General features: G+C 43.8%; 1 protein-coding gene across 1 annotated transcript in view; it reads left to right on the forward strand.

Moving 5' to 3' along the window:
• The window catches only part of ACVR2B (activin A receptor type 2B), a gene marked incomplete at both ends in the record, with an annotated part of 147,701 nt that overhangs the window by 114,156 nt on the left and 17,786 nt on the right, over positions 1–15,759 (forward strand). Inside the window, one exon of the mRNA XM_079538147.1 lies at positions 14,606–14,813. Within this exon, the coding sequence (XP_079394273.1) occupies positions 14,606–14,813 (208 nt within the window). The remainder of the gene's footprint in view (positions 1–14,605; positions 14,814–15,759) is intronic.

The following is a 15,759-nucleotide window of genomic DNA, read 5'->3' on the forward strand; positions in this document are numbered from 1 at the left end:
CAGAATGCCCTATGCGGGCATGCATGCAGCCAATTTTATACTTTGCCGGTTGCATGAGTCATTGCACTGCATCCTGTGCTCTTTGATATGTGTCCTTGCTTAGAATATTATATATTTATTTTAAAGATGGAGAGATGACGGCATTACATCCTATGTTGCTGAGCCCCTGCAAAACTCCTTACAAACACATGAAGTTCTCTCCCAGCAGACATGATGCTCACCACATTCATGGGGCGACGCAAGGGCAATTATAATGAGGGATGGATATAAAGCCAGAAATCTGTGGGCGACAGCTGTACTTCCCAAGCCACGTTAAAGTGTCTTAAGTTAAGCTTTTGTTGACTGGATAGCATGGAAAGTTTGGGATCTTCTGACACTGACAGGTCAAATGTTCCTGATCCGATGCGTAACGTTGGGCTTGGAGCTGCGCCGCCTCCTCCCGTTCTCCGCACCCGTGACAGCAGCGTAAGGACACACGCTGCCCTTTGTAAAGCAGTGCTGGGACAGAGAGCTGCAAGGGGAGCACGGAGGTTCAGATGGGGATGCAGGAGGCTGTGCTCGATAGTGCTCCAGGCTGCGAGATATGCGGAGGATCCTTTGTCTCACCCTGTTCCAGCTATAGCCTCTTTGGAAGAGACTAACACAGTGAGGACCAGATGTACGTTAAGCCCTTGGGGCCATATTGAAATGCAAATGAAACTGGAATAGTGTATTACATCCAAAAGCAGCCGTGATGGTGCAAAGAGGAGAACCCTGTGTTGTCAAAAGGGGAAAGCTGGGGATTAGCCCTGACAATGCTTTGTGCTGTTGGGAAACCTGCATATAATGCAATGTTGTATTTGGGGTTCTGAGGTCATTGTTACACAGATTATTTAAGCCTGGATGCATTTTTAGCTGGACTTTGTCTAAAGAATAAACATAGCCAGGGCTGTTTTCCAGTCATCAGCTAAACAGCTAGATTGAGGGCTTGAGTCAGCTATCCTTGCAAAACGTTTCTGGCTGTCTTCAAAAACATTTCCTAACACTTTTTTTTTCTTTTGAAATTACAAATGTACAGTGTAAACGGATGCACGTGTTATTCTGCTGCCTGGGCTTTGTATGCATCTTGCTTCTGCTTCTCACACATATGCATGGGGCTCTGCTTCATACCTGCATCCAGGCGTGTCTGAGGATATAGCTTAAAGATGGGACTAGTCCTCTTCTAAGAAGAGAGATCTTACTTATCTCCTTCCTAAAAAACAGTGGCACCGTAAATTTACACTAAATGTGTGGTGCATATCAGCACAACTAACATGTAGTCCTCATCCTACTGGAAAGAAAGTCAGATGGAGACTATCCAGTTTGAGACATTCTGAGCTTTTTTAATCCCCCTCAAGAACCAGACACCTTTTTGAGACAGCTGAGGCTGGCTACCCTGCACAAGCATCTTTACTCCCTTTCAAACTCTTGGCCAGCAACCTGACCAACTCTTGGCCAACATCTTCTTCCAGGATGCATTCAGGTGGGCACAGGTAGCTTCCTCAGCTTCAAGGTAAAAAGGTCATTTATGATGTGATGTTAATGTATATTGCACTGTTGTTGATCACTCTTGCACGCTTTCTTCTTTAAAGGAGGAAGGACCATCCTGCCGCACAGAACATTAAAAAATGATTAAGAAGAAAAATGCCAGTGAGCAGTTGAAAATCCCATTGAAAAGCTCTGCCCACTGAGAAGCTGCCCCAAGCCTTGGTCTGAAGGCGAGCAGGACAAACTCTGTAAGGCAGCTCGTGTCCTTACTTCAGCAACTAGTGTTTTTCAGTTTGAGGACTTTGAGTAAGGCCAAATATATGTTGGCCAGAATGGACTGGAACGAAAAATCCACCCAGCCTAGTGGCCTGTCCCCATCTTATTGCCATAAGTTTGTCCAGTGTTCCCCTGAGCTCGTGTAAACCTGCAGCAGTGCATCCTCTAGGAAGGGGTTCACCACATCACCTGCCCTTTTCCTGAAGAACCACTTCTCCTGATCTGTTTTGAACCTGAATCCCACCAACTTTTACTGCAGCTCTGTTGGCTGCTTCAGCCTTACCAAATAAGAGCCAACTCTGAGATGGAGGAGATCAGTAAGAAATGTTATTCTCCAGTCTTTATTCCGCATTAAGAAAAGAACATATCTTTGAATGATAGATTTCATGATTTCACATGAAACCCTAGGATAGCTGTAAGAATTAGATTATGTTTTGCTGTGGCTGTAGTATTAAATAGTGTAAATCATGTACTACAGTATTTACATTGAAATATTTGAAGTGTGATGGATACCCATGGGAAATGACCGCATGTGTCAATGGGCTGAAACTCTCCCATGGTACTGTCTTTCCTCTGACCTTAGAAAGAAAGATATGGAAAGATGCAGAGCTTTCCATATGCTGCAGTGCCCGGAGCTGCTTGCTTGGGTCAGATATATTTACCTGCTTGTCCATGTGAAACAGATGCACAGTGCTGCTCTCTCTGGAAAGTTATCTAATGCTTTGTTTGCTTTTCTTGGGTAGCTGTAGCGCATTACCAAAGTTCACAAAAATTGGCTGAAAAACCATATGTTCAAACCTAGTAACTGTCTGCTTTTATTGCTCAACTGGCCGTTGTTGCAGGTCAACTTTTGACGTTTCCTTGGAATTTTATTTTATTTTTTTGTAATTTAGAGAAAATTGAATTTATTGGCGCTGTGTCTTCCATTTCTTTTCCCTCTGAGTGCACAGCAATGTCTCGTACTGTGTCTTTGTATTAGAGAAGTGGGAACATTATGCATGTCTGTGTCCCTGGGTGTGTGTGAGCTTGGGGAGGCAGTGAGGTGTTCAGGGTTGGAGTTCTCTTGTCTACACGTGGCTGCCAGACCTGTGTGTACATACTCCTGCAGGCGCCTTTCCCATTCATGAGAAATCAATGAGTGATGATTGCATTTTGCTGATGATGCTGTTAAGGAGAAAGGAAAGGATTGAGCTGCACCCTAATACGAACATCTTGCATGTTCTGGAGGGAGTAATGATTTTTGTGGTATAGTTTAAACAGGAAGGAATTGGCCCTTGGTTCCCCTCGTATTGAATTCTGGAGAATTGAGAGGGAAGGAAATGTCAAATATCTTCAAGTTTGGAAATAGTTTGCCCTGTTAAGGCGTGACCTGCTCTCTGATAGCAGGAAAGGTCTTTCCACTGACTATTCAGTTTAGAGGGAAGATTTGTGTGCAAAACACAAATCAAATGATGGAATGAAAATCAAGCCACATCTTATGTAGTGCTTCAGAGATTGATGCCAGTTGATGTATATACAGGTAAACCAAGGCATGGCAGGAAGATGGCTTAGGGCAGCTGATGCTTTGGTGGAACTTGGCAGCAGAGCAGTGCCAGTAAAGCTGAATGTAAGGTGAATCACAAGAGATGAAACCTTGTCATTTCACAACTACAGCAGTTGTGCAGTCAAGACTGCCAACTTTATTTTGTTATTTTCCTCTCAGAGACCCGGCTATCTGTACCACCTGGGTTCTCATTGCATTTTCAGTGCTGAACCCTTCCAAATACTCATGGTATTCCTTTAAGTGCCCAGACAAGACCACCTCCATTTCCTTTTTCTCATATGTCATCATCTGAATATGTAGGAGCAGCTTCAGAGATCGTGGAGGCTCCCAAATCTACCTGTGGTTTGAAAGTCATCTGGGACTGCAGTGTTGCATTGTCTTTTAATGTAATTTTGGGTCTTAGTCACCTTGGGAAGGGGCAACCTGGGGGAAGACATCTCCAGTTTCCAGGGTGGAGCTGTGGAGCTCACATCATCCAGAAAGATTGGCCGCAGATGGAAGGTGAACGTTCCTTCTTCCATGCCATGCCATCACGTGCACTGTGATCCAAAGTGTTTCAATCTTTCCTATGACTTGAAAACACCATAAAACAAGTGGGAAAGAAAGTAACTGTTCAAGAGTACAGTTATTTTATTGCTTTCTGTCTCTGGAACAGGCAGAGTTTCAGCTCTCTAGGACAACTCTGCTCAGAAATGTATTTATTTCAGAGTGCAATCCAGATGCTGGTGAGTGTGTAATCAAGATAAAAGCTAATAAGGTGATTTAATATTTTTTTTTTCTCTTCACATAATAACTCTTCAGCATTTCTTGTATAACTTGTCTTCAGAGAATCTGAAGTTATCCAGCCGTTTCTACTGCGCCTTTCATTATTGTAACAGAAACAATCAGTGGAAATTGCATGATGCTATTGGATTGTGCTACATTCCTTCCTCAGGTCATTTGATGGTTGCTTTTTTGTTGTTTTTTAATAGACACAAAGGAGAAAGGTACATTTCTGTAAACACGAGACAAGTCCTAGATATGCTGTAATCACTCGGGAGATACTGCATTGTAAAAGAGGCTTTTGAAACTGCTCATGTGGGATTTGCCATTAGGAGTATAAAGACTGGAGAAACCGACTTCTAATTCAGCTGACAACTGGCTTCTCATCCTGTGAAGAATTTTAGGAATGTCTTTACTTCCTTTTGGAGGGCTTAAGGCTAGTGTGTGATTGCTAAGGCTAGAGAGTCACTTTTCTTCCTGCCTCCCTTTTTTTCCTCACTAGGCTCAGCCTTCTCCTTCTTCACTTGAAGCCTGTTAACTCTTCAAATACCAAATACCACTCTGGAAAAGAGGCTTTCAAAAGACAGTGCGTTTGTGTTCTGTTTGTTTCTTTGTTTTGCTTCGGGTTTATTCATTTTATTTATTTTATTTAATTTTGCAAAACCTGAACGACGTGATCATCTAGGAAGTAATGTAAAAGATATCGTTTGCTTCAAGGAGCTGTCAAGTGCTTTCATACGTACTGTTGTGGGCTGAACTGAGGAAATTCTGATTGGGATGTGGTAATGAATTGTTTTTCTTTCTTCCTTGTAACACCAGTTATAAATCAAGCTATTGCTTTGTGTCATTTTTTTAACCTTTGTGCTAAAGTGTAGGTGGTCACTGGAGCATCGGTGATTGCTCACTCACTGGTGGTTGCAGGTTGACCAGCACCTAAAACTCTAAAACATAAGTATGAATGCAGGAATTTAGTTGTCCTATATGTCTTATGAGAATGCTCTTTGCCCCAGAGAGATTAACTACCCATCAAAGCACTGACCATGCAAATCCAAGCAGGCTGAGGGAGGTGTTGGCTTAGCTGCGACCAATGGCTCTACATAAAGATCTTCTGCGTGATCCTGCAGCATTTCTTCTTTCTGAATCCCTTTGTGTCTCTGAAAGAGAAGTCAGGGTTCATCTTAGGAATAAAGTGGAGACTCCAGGTGAGATCAGCCTACCAGTGTTCATCATCAGAGTAGAATAGAGGCTGGACCTTATGCACTGGAAAGGGAGAGACCTAGTAAGACTTTTACTCTTGCCATTCCCTGCCCTTCACGCGGCTGGTAAGGAGAAGCTAAATACCAGTAAGTAAAGCCAAGGAGCAGCAGGAAGGCAACCTTAGAAACCAGATTTCTAGATAAATCATAGAATGGCTTAGGTGGAAGGGACCTTAAGGATCATTCATTTCCAACCCTCCTGCAGTGGGCAGCCAGCTCAGGCTGCCCAGGACCCCATCCAGCCTGACCTTGAATGCCTCCAGGGATGGGGCATCCACAACCAATGTGGGCAGTAGTCCCAGTGCCTCACCACCCTAAAAAGAATCTAGAGACAAAGAATTATGAAACTAATTATTTCATTAATTCAACACTCACTCATGTCATCTGCTGACAAAGTGAGTCATCTCTACAGTGCATTTGGATTTTGGTTGGTGATGAGGACAGATTTTGAACTCTGTCCTGGCAGCTTAGAAAGATTGTACTATTTTATTTTCTTTCTTCTTCCATCCTGCTGAGAAAACTGCCCAGCTCCAAGCTTTTGATTATTCAAGTGGAAGAGGGTGACAAGAAGACAAACAAACATCATTTAGTTCTTGGGGGCATGCTTTCCTGATGTCTGACCTTTTGGACTTCCCACATCATCTTGTCCATTTACATGCATTACAGTTTTTCCAATTACCAGTGAATTAAATTTGGAATTGTGGTATTTGGAAATGTCAAGCAGAATCAATAGAAAAGCACTTGGGGCCCAATCTTAGTAGACTCAGCACATTTTAAAGCATATTTGAAATGTCCCTGCTGCTAAATCTTAGAGGGCCACATGTAGATGATGAATCGAGGTGCTGCTGGTTGAGGACCAAAATTCTTAGCAAGTATGATGTTCCACCATTATATTAGGTGTATGTGGCATGTTAGACACATCAGCCCCTGTCTGGATGAGACCTTAGAAATAAGGAGCTCTGAAAGGGCTTTTCCACAGATGATAGCACTCTCAGATGTTTGGTCTGATTTTGGGTAGTCCTGTGTGGAGCCAGGAGTTGAACTCGATGATCCTTATGGGTCCATTCCAACTCAGCATATTCTGTGATTTTATTAATCTGAGGGAGGATGAAGATGGTGGGATGGAGCAGGCACATGTGAAATGGCTTGGAAAGAAGTGGTTGTGGTTATTGCTGCTCCTGATGTCTCTGTGCTCCACAAGGAGATGCTCCCATATCCTCATCCCTTTGCCTTGAAGGAAATGGCTTGAGCAGGGCTTGCTCTGAAAGCTTTTCAAAACTTCAGTGTGTTGGGAGAAAATATTTATGAACATACATGATTTCACTTCCTTCTCCCATGCTCTTTCGAGACCTCATGATGTCTCCCCAGGAACATGGAAGAGAACAAATGATTGTGTTTTAAATGTCATTTCAGAATTTACTGCATATTTTACTTAGTGATTTGTGCATCTGGCCAAAATCTTTTCAGGGGTATAGTTGGAAATATCTTTATCTTGTCACTGAAAGCCTGATATTTTCTCACTTAGGCTGAAAAGTTTGAGGGCTGAGACAATGTTCTCAATAGGTTATTTGCACAGTGCATACCCCACGTGCTTCCTTTTTCATGCCAGAGGGTAGTTATCACTACCCAAAGCCAAACCAATGGGCTGCTTAATGCACAAATTAATGCACTAATGCTTAATGTACGAATCTATGGGGAAAAAAATACCCAAAAAACAACGTGCTTGTTCAAAATGTCACGGTCTGGAGGGAAAAATGGAACTAACCATTATGGAAATCCTATAGGGAGCAAAGGATTTCCTTGGTGTAGTTGTATGGAAGTAGCAAGGAGGTGTCTCCTAATGAGAAGGGTCAGTGTAGGAACAGTCAGCATTCACCAGGTAGGATTTGTGATGAGGATCTTGCACATATATTTGTTTTGAGGTGGTGACATGCTGGGGACAAGTGGCTTCATACCTAGTCATGCCCAGCAGGGACTTGAGGCCAATTTTGGTGCAAAGCTTTGTGTCAATGATGATGATGATGATGTTGATTGAGGCTGGCTTCATTTGCATCAGTGATGGAGCTGTAGGTGCCCCTGTTCATTGCAAGGGAGTTGACTTACATGGGCTTTAAGGGTCCCTTCCAACTCAAGTGATCCTGTGATTTTATCTTCCTGGGGATAGCACAGCAATGTGTGCATCTCTCTCTCTCTCTCTCTCTCTCTTTCTCTCTCTATTTTTTTTTTTTAAGGGCCTTTTTTATATATTGTTACTAATCCGATTTGAGCATTGCTGCCCAAATTACCTCATTTGTGACCCAGAGTGCATTTAAACATGAAATACAGAAACACCATGGCATTAAATGCTTCTGATTGATCTCCCTGATGGCTTTATTAAAGAACTAAAACATTTTTGGGGAGACAAACGCAGTTAGCAATGCAAAGGGAGAAATCTAATTACATTTTGGCTTTGTCCTTAACTGAGATGATACAAAATAGGATTTTCCTAATGGCTAACTAAAATATCTATTCTTTAGATAAAATGTAAGAATGACCAGCTAAGTTCAAGTTAAAAAAAAACAAAAACGCTACTTCCAAAAATTGATTAACTGCTGGCAATGTTTCTGTCCTGCTGCATGCCAACCCCGCCTCTGGCCTGGCCAAACCTCCTCGGATCCCTCTTGGCCAGAGAAATGATTTACAAAACCTTTTCCTGAGCAATCCTCCCCTTTGGGCCAAGAGATTCATCACATCATCTGCACACGTGTGTGTGCATGCTCTGTATCTCAGAGAACTGAGTAACACTCATCTCACTCAGTTCCACCCCTGCACGAGAACCTGTCTGGTGTTGTGGGCTTGTGTAGAGCTGGGCTCTGTGTGTCCTTCTCCAGATCCTTTTTCTATCCATTCCATTCAATCTAAAGTATCAGGGAAACTATTCAGAAGAATTAAATATGTACTGCATTCTTTCCCCATGTTGGTGGTAATGACTCGTAAAGCACACTTCTGTCATAGAATCATAGAATCTCCAAGGTTGGAAAAGACACACAAGACCATCCAAGTCCAACCGTCCTCCCATCACCAATGGCTCTTCCTAAATCATGTCCCTCAACACATCCTCTATGCATTCCTTGTACACTTCCAGGGTTGGTGACTCCACCACCTCCTTATGTTTTACAGTGCTAGCAGTCTGGGGGAAAATTGCAGTAAAGACCTAATTCTTTGAAATAATTTCCTTGTTATCTTTTAACCGACTTAAGCCCAAGTTAAAAAAGAGATAGATGGGAAGGGGATTGCTACACAGATGTCCGTGGAAGCTGTGAAGCGTGAGTCATGGTGTGAATATAGAAGCCCTGAGCTGTCATCCCTGGTGAGCAGGAGGATGTATTTCTTAATATTAAAGTTCCTTTTTTAATTTTAAAAGAAAATGACTTAAATCCTCCTGTCCTTTTGAGACTGGTTGTCAATGGCATCATTGCAGGTTACCATGGCAATAGATGCTGAGATAATAGATTAACAACCATTGATTGACTAGAAAACTCCAAGCTCTTTTATCGTGGGATATGCCAAATCTATTGACAGAAAACAGAATTCAAAGTAATATCCTCCCTTGGCGTGATGTTCTCAGTGCTTCATGGACTGGTTTTACCTGATCGGGCTTAAAAGCCAAAACATTTTGGAAAAAGTTGTGTTTGTTTTTTTTTTCTTACCAGGGTATTTAATTAGGGGCTGCCCTTTCCTGCCCTAGGGGATCTCCCACACCCCTGTGGCCAGGAGAGGTGAGCCTGAGGTTTGTGCCTGAGTGTCCACGGTGATGTGGATGGGCTGCCAGCCCAAAGGTACAGTGAAGTTTTGGCCGGAGCAGCTCATTTCTGCTACATGGGCCTGTGCTGCTTCAAAGCTTTGTGAAAGAGCCAGGGATATAAGCAGTGAGTTTTTAAATCCTCATGCACAGTTATGTACTTAACCACAGATGTCATCGCTGGTTTGATGCCTTGCCTAAAAACGTATTTAGGCTTATTGTTTAAGTACAGCAGGAATGAAATCATTGTGCTCAGGGAATAAGTGCTGGAGCAACACGTACTAATTGTGGATTCATTATAGGCTCTGCAGAGATACAACTGGGTGGTCTCTCTGGAGCAACGTTTCCCAAACTTTCCCAGTTGCAAGCCTTCCTCTGCCTTGATTTTGTGATCTGAAATGTTATCAGCAACAACTTGAATCTCTTTAAGCTGCAGTCTTGCATGTAACTTTTGGGTCAGTGAGGTTGGGACGAGCTGAGCATCCCTGCAGGCGTGTGGCCGGTGGGTGCTGCTTGGCCAGGTAAGCACCAGCTGCCTTTCCTTCCCCAGCCTATCCAAACGCTGCTGTGGTTTGAGGGATAGTTCTTGAAAACAAAACCAAACCTCAAACAAAGGGCCCGACTTTCATAATCACACATGCAAGAATGCATCTGCAGTTGCTTAATTGCTACATGCAATTACCCTCCAAATTAGAGGGCAATTACCCCAATTCAGTGTACAATCTCTGTCATTTTATATTATAAAATTACATGTACAAATAGCTATATAGGGACATAACCAAGTGTTTGCAAATAACTTCAGTTGCATACACAGTTTTGTGTATAAAGCCCGGTGGTTTTGACAGTTAGGCAAACAGGCTGTCTGGGAAATCACTCTGTGTTTGTGCAGACTATTTTGACACATCCCATCTTCTCGTATATACTTTCATTTTAGTTTTTAAAAAGGGGACAGGCAGAGATAAAGAGCTGAGATTTATAGCAGCCTTCAGCCTTGGGGAAGATATTCCCTGCGTGTCTAATTATGAGCTAGGAGCTCAGCAACTGCTAACACCTAGACCCGGAGCTGCTACCTTGGATCCTGGCTATAATTTAGCAGATGTCGGATAATGACACAGCCCCGCTGATCTGTTGGCAGCTCCACGTTCAGAGAGCAGAGTTTGAGTCTCGGATCAACAGCAAGGTCCCAAGGCTGGAGTCCTGGGGTTCAAGAGGACCCTTTTTAATGAGCTCCCTCTGTGCTTGCAGCTCCCATGTGCAGGAGTGGTTGCACAGTGCTTCAGTCCTCTTCCCATCATTACCTGCCTTGATGGGTGCTGGTCTTACTCGGAAAAACCCTTGTGATGCTGCACTCTTTTGAAGCAGACTTGGACCCAAGGGAACCAACCTCACAACAGCTTCTCAGGGCTGCGTTCAAGAAGTTGGTGGTGGGTGATTTCCCTCTGTCATCATAATGTTGGGGTGCTGAGTGTTGTTTTGGTTTGGTGGTACATCATCATCCCCACTCCGCAGCATCCCTAAAGCTCCTCCTTCATGCAATGGGATGTCAGAAGCACAGCTGCTATAGTGAAGCCTTAATTCTTCCTTGATTTCAGGAAGGATTTAGAATCATAGAATATCCTGAATTGAAAAAGATCAAGTCCACCTCCTGACTCCACACAGGATCACAAAGAAATCAGACTACTTGAGACTTTATTCCTGAAATGAGTGAGTCATGGGATTAGAACCAGTTGTTGCTGCTGTGCATGAAGGGACGCCCAGCCTGCTCCAAGCCAACTCTTCTTGCATTTATTCATTAGATGTGTGTGAGTGGAAGGTCAAAAAGGCTTCCCGTGCCCGTTTTGGGGCAATCCCATCCAGTTCTTCTTGTAGACCTCTTGGGGCGCTGCTGTAATGGGCACAGATGTCCCCATGACCCAGTGAGGGAAGAGGAGGCAAGCAGAGCCCTGCTCTTTCCTGCTGAGACCATTTGAGCAGAAGCAGAAGAGTTTCCTGCAGCTCTGGGCACCCAGCAGACTGGGGATGCTCACCAAAAGATGCGCTAAAAATATCAGAAAACAGGTAGGAAACACACAGGCTCTTCAAGTGTCTCCTGAAGGCAAGCATCCTTGGGAGTGGTGTTAAGGAAAACAGACATGTACTAATCATCCAAAACTTTGTGCTTGCTTTTGTTCAACTTTGATAGTGGGGAAAAAACTGTGAAAGGCCGTTTTCTTGGCGCAGTTGCTGTTTGCAGAGTTGGGTTTTTGTCTGTTTGCAAGCAGATCTTACTCTTAATCTGAAACTTGTTCCAGAAAAGACAACTGTCTTGGGGGAGGGGAGCCTGGGCTGAGCTCAGGATTTAGCAGGCTGGAATTTCTTTTTTCAAAGCACAGTGGAAACCTCAATTCTCCCCGCAGCTTTGTGCATTGCATCAGCCCTCAGGTCAGGTGAAGAAAGCAGAGACTGCCTGATATTGCTTGAGGTTACAGACGGAGGTAGCTGAGCCGGGATTAGGTCTTGGGGCTGCTTCCCAGGCAAACGGTTCATTAAATCCCCTCCTTTCTGGGAGATTTGGTTGGGAGAGGGGAGAGGAAATTTCCATCTAGTGCTGAAGCAGGATTTGGTTTGCGCTGATGGAAATGATATTAGAAAATGTGCTTCGAGGAATGAACCAGAAGGTGATAGTGAGTGTTAGCTATCAGCTGGAAGCCATGTTAAGTATTACATTGAAGCTAAGATATTTGCTTATTCCTTTATAAATAAAAAGATACCACCTCCTCACGCACACAAGACAATGCTCCCTTGCTTTCCTGCTGATTTGACTCTTATTTAGCAAAAACCCCTAATCTGCCCTAACAAAGCATGGTGTAAGTATCAGCAGAACAAATATCAAGGCTTTAACAAGGAGTGTCAATATTGACACTGTTCCGTGTTGAGGGATATTGGTAGGTTGTTTTTATTATAGTAAGCAACTTGTCAGAAGAAAACTCAGATGGAGCTTTGCGAGCGCCGATAAAACCTGCAGGTGCTATTGAAATTGAGCTCTTGTTCGTGTGTGCTTTGAATATAATTTCCAGTTTCTGAAACCAGCTTTATGACTTGCTCCTACCCCTCCTCCCTTCCAGTCTCTCCCACGATGCAGATGAAACATTCTTCCTGAAAAAGAGTTATTGAGGAATCAAACACCTCTTCAAAAGGCAAAGAGATCTTTCTAGTCTGATGTCTTTGCTCCATACCATAAGCTACCCATCGCTGAGGCCCAGTGTTGGCAGCTGGAGCAGGTTGGGCACATCACCCCCAGCCTGTGCAGTAACTGCAGTGGCAGTTCTTGTGATGCTCCTGCTCTGTGCTGGGTCATCTTTCCTCAAGTGACAGGACATGAGGAAAGGGTTCCAAGTTGCACCAAGGGAGGTTTAGATTGGATATCAGGAAGAATTTTGTCATGGAGAGGGTGAGCAGGCATTGGAATGGGCGGCCCAGGGAAGAGGTGGAGTCTCCATCCCTGGAGGTATTTAAGAGGTGTGTGGACTTGGTGCTAAGGGACATAATTAAGTGGTGGGACTCAGTAGCTTAGGCTGATGGTTGGACTTGATGGTCTTGAAGGTGTTTTCAACTTAAAGGATCCTGTGATGATGCACACTCTTTACTAGCTGCCTCTTGAGAGCTAAAAACTGGTGCAGTAGATGGGACTGCATGCAGTAGCTTGAGTGCATTCTCCAGCTCAAATGGCATCTCCTAGGTGCTTTACACACTTCTGATCCCTGCAAAATTGAAAGCTGATTCTGGAAACAGTTTGGAGATGTAGCAGCTTCAGAAGGTGCAGACAGGTCAGGCTTCCTCCCTGTTCACTTAGAACAAATCCTTTAGTCCTCATGCTTCAGCTCTTGGGATTAAAGTAGTTCTTTCTTCTCTGGCTGGGTGTTGTGAGTACACTTAAATTGGTGGTAGATGAGTGTTCAGACAGGGCAACTGATGCTACAGGGAGCCAGGATCTGATGCCCAGACCTAGGCAGAGTGTTCTCTCTGCTGGCTGTAAGCCACTCATTGCTTAGTGTTTCCTGAAGGCCAAACTGAATCACCTTTTAGAGACCTTTCAGAAGTGCCCTATTTGCTGTGTTGAGCAGTAATCACAGACAAGTTTGCATTTAGATTGTCCAGACATGGCCCTGACTGCTTTAATCTCAACATTAAACCTTGCATACCTTTGGAGAAAGCAGAGTCAAGAAAGCACTACAAAATTATCCTGCCAGTGAAGTACTGTGTTTTGCAGAGGTCTGGCTTTTCTGAGGGCTCAGCACTTTCATTTTGCCATCCTGTTGGAGCCATTCAAGCTTTTTACCCACTCAACACATTCCATTGAGATACTTATGTTTTCTGTGACTGCAATCCATCAATATAATGGCCAGCTCTGACCTCGCCTTGGGTTGGGCAATCCCAAGGAGAGATGGCTGCAGCGCATCTCAGGACTCACAAAGTCATGAACTTCCTGGTGATGTTTCAGGGTATCCTATTCCAACTCATGTGTTTGGTTCCCTTCCTTTCATTTCAAACAAATCATCAAAATGTCACAGAGCAGAGTATTTCCAAATGAAGAGAGAATTTCTAAGACTTAAGACAAAATATTTCACATGGAGATACCAGTGTTCCCTTGCTTGATTCCTTTTTCAAGCTGATAATACCTATAGTTGTGTTTGTGCTGTGCAGTCTGGTGGCCGTGAAGGAATTCCTTCACCTGGGGGACCTGAAGAACTTCTTGGTAAAAAGTTAGTGTGAGGAAAAGGTTATGGAGAGTCCCTGGTTTGTGGTGGCCAAAGGTCCATTTGGTGTGGCTGCAGTTGGTCAGGGAATAGAGTTGCTTTTGCTTAAGATGTTTCTTGGGTGGAAAGGGGCACGAGACACGGCAGCCACAACATAAAATGTGGCATTTAGCAGCACCTTACCAAAATAAGCTTGAAACGGGATCTAAGTGAGATGAGGCTGGTCTGGCTCTCATCTGCAGGTTGAATATTATCTATTCCCTGTTACGTCCTATCCGCATAATAAACTGTTTATTTTTAGACAGTGCTTCCTGAAATAGTGATGGAGAGGGAGTGTGTAACTGCATTGTGTGACAGCCCAGCAAGCAGCACGCTGGGAGATTGTTGTTCCTAAACAGGATTTCTGTGGTTGAAAAACACCAGGAATGGGTTATCTTGTACCCTCCTGTGCTACGGTTGTGTGCATTGCTTGGGCCAGAGGAGACCTGTGGGTCTCTGTTGGGCTCTTGGCTTTTCCACGAGCTCCTGGTGTGAACTAAGGCAAACCTGATCTCTGTTCTTCACATCCACTGGCAAAGGAAAACACCCTGTGCTGAAGCTTACATCTGTGATATGCTTATTTTATCCATGGTAGAGAGCGATACTAACGCCTGCGTCACCCAAAGCCAAGCCCCATGGAGCTGTGCCTCCTGAGATCTGTTAATGATGTTGCTTGAACGTACTTAGGCTTTCAATTTTGCTTCAGGACCAGGTCACGGGGAGGCAGAGACAAGGGAATGCATTTACTACAACGCCAACTGGGAGCTGGAGAAGACCAACCAGAGCGGCGTGGAGCGCTGCGAGGGGGAGAAGGACAAGCGGCTCCACTGCTACGCCTCCTGGAGAAACAACTCGGGATCCATCGAGCTGGTGAAGAAAGGCTGCTGGTTAGATGACTTCAACTGTTACGACAGGTAATAGCCTAACTGGTTTATCTGAATGCAGGTTTAATCGTTCCTCTAAGTGCAAAGGCTCATGGTTTTTGCATGGAGGAAAAGAAAGCGAGTCCAAGTCAATTGGCCCATTCATCCCCAGTAATTACCTCTGTTGCTAATGCAGCTCTCAAAATTGTCACATTACTTTCTAAATAAAAGCTGCAAAATGCAGTTTTAGTTTTGTTGTGGTTTTTTTTTCCTTTTTTTTTTTTTTTTCCTTTAGCAAGGCTTTGATAATTCTGGCATGCTTTGAAAAACGTGTCCTGTACCATCAAATGAAGAGCAATATGTTCTTCCAAGAGCATTTGGCGATACAAAGGAAAACTTGGAATCATTTGGAGCTCTCTAGAAAAAAAAAAAGAAAAAAACACGGATATCTGGGGGCATTTAGAGGTTGAGATACTCTGGCATTTGTGATGTTGCAAAAAGTTTTGCTGTTTTTCAGCTGAGTTGAGACGAGCTGGGAGAAAGAGTGAGGCAGTGAAAGCAAAGCGCGTGTTTGTGTGTTGTTGCCTGTAGTGAGCTGAGAAGTAAAGAAGCTTTGTAGTGTGAGGGCTCCAGCCTCATTAAATAGCTGGGAGAATAAACCAGTCTTTTCTCACTCCCCTTGATGCAGTTCTACAGAGGGGAAATAACTGCACTATAGAAAATGGCCCTCTGAAGTTTTGCAGTTCAAAAGGACAATGCTTGGTGGTTCTGGGCTCAGGCAGGGGTTTCTGCTAAAAGAAAAACAAAACAACAAACACCAACCAACCAAAACCCAGCCCCATCAGTAAGGATTAATAGAACGTAACATTCAAAGGTTTACCTTTGTGTCACACCAATATAAGATGCTGTCACCTTTGTCCAATCACAGCATCCTTCCCAATCAATCAGTCACCGCTGCACATTCTGATTCCAGAAGTTTTAGGACATCAAGTCTTAA

The sequence above is a fragment of the Tetrao urogallus genome, assembly GCF_951394365.1.
Source record: "Tetrao urogallus genome assembly, chromosome: 7".
NCBI classification, from domain to species: domain Eukaryota; kingdom Metazoa; phylum Chordata; class Aves; order Galliformes; family Phasianidae; genus Tetrao; species Tetrao urogallus.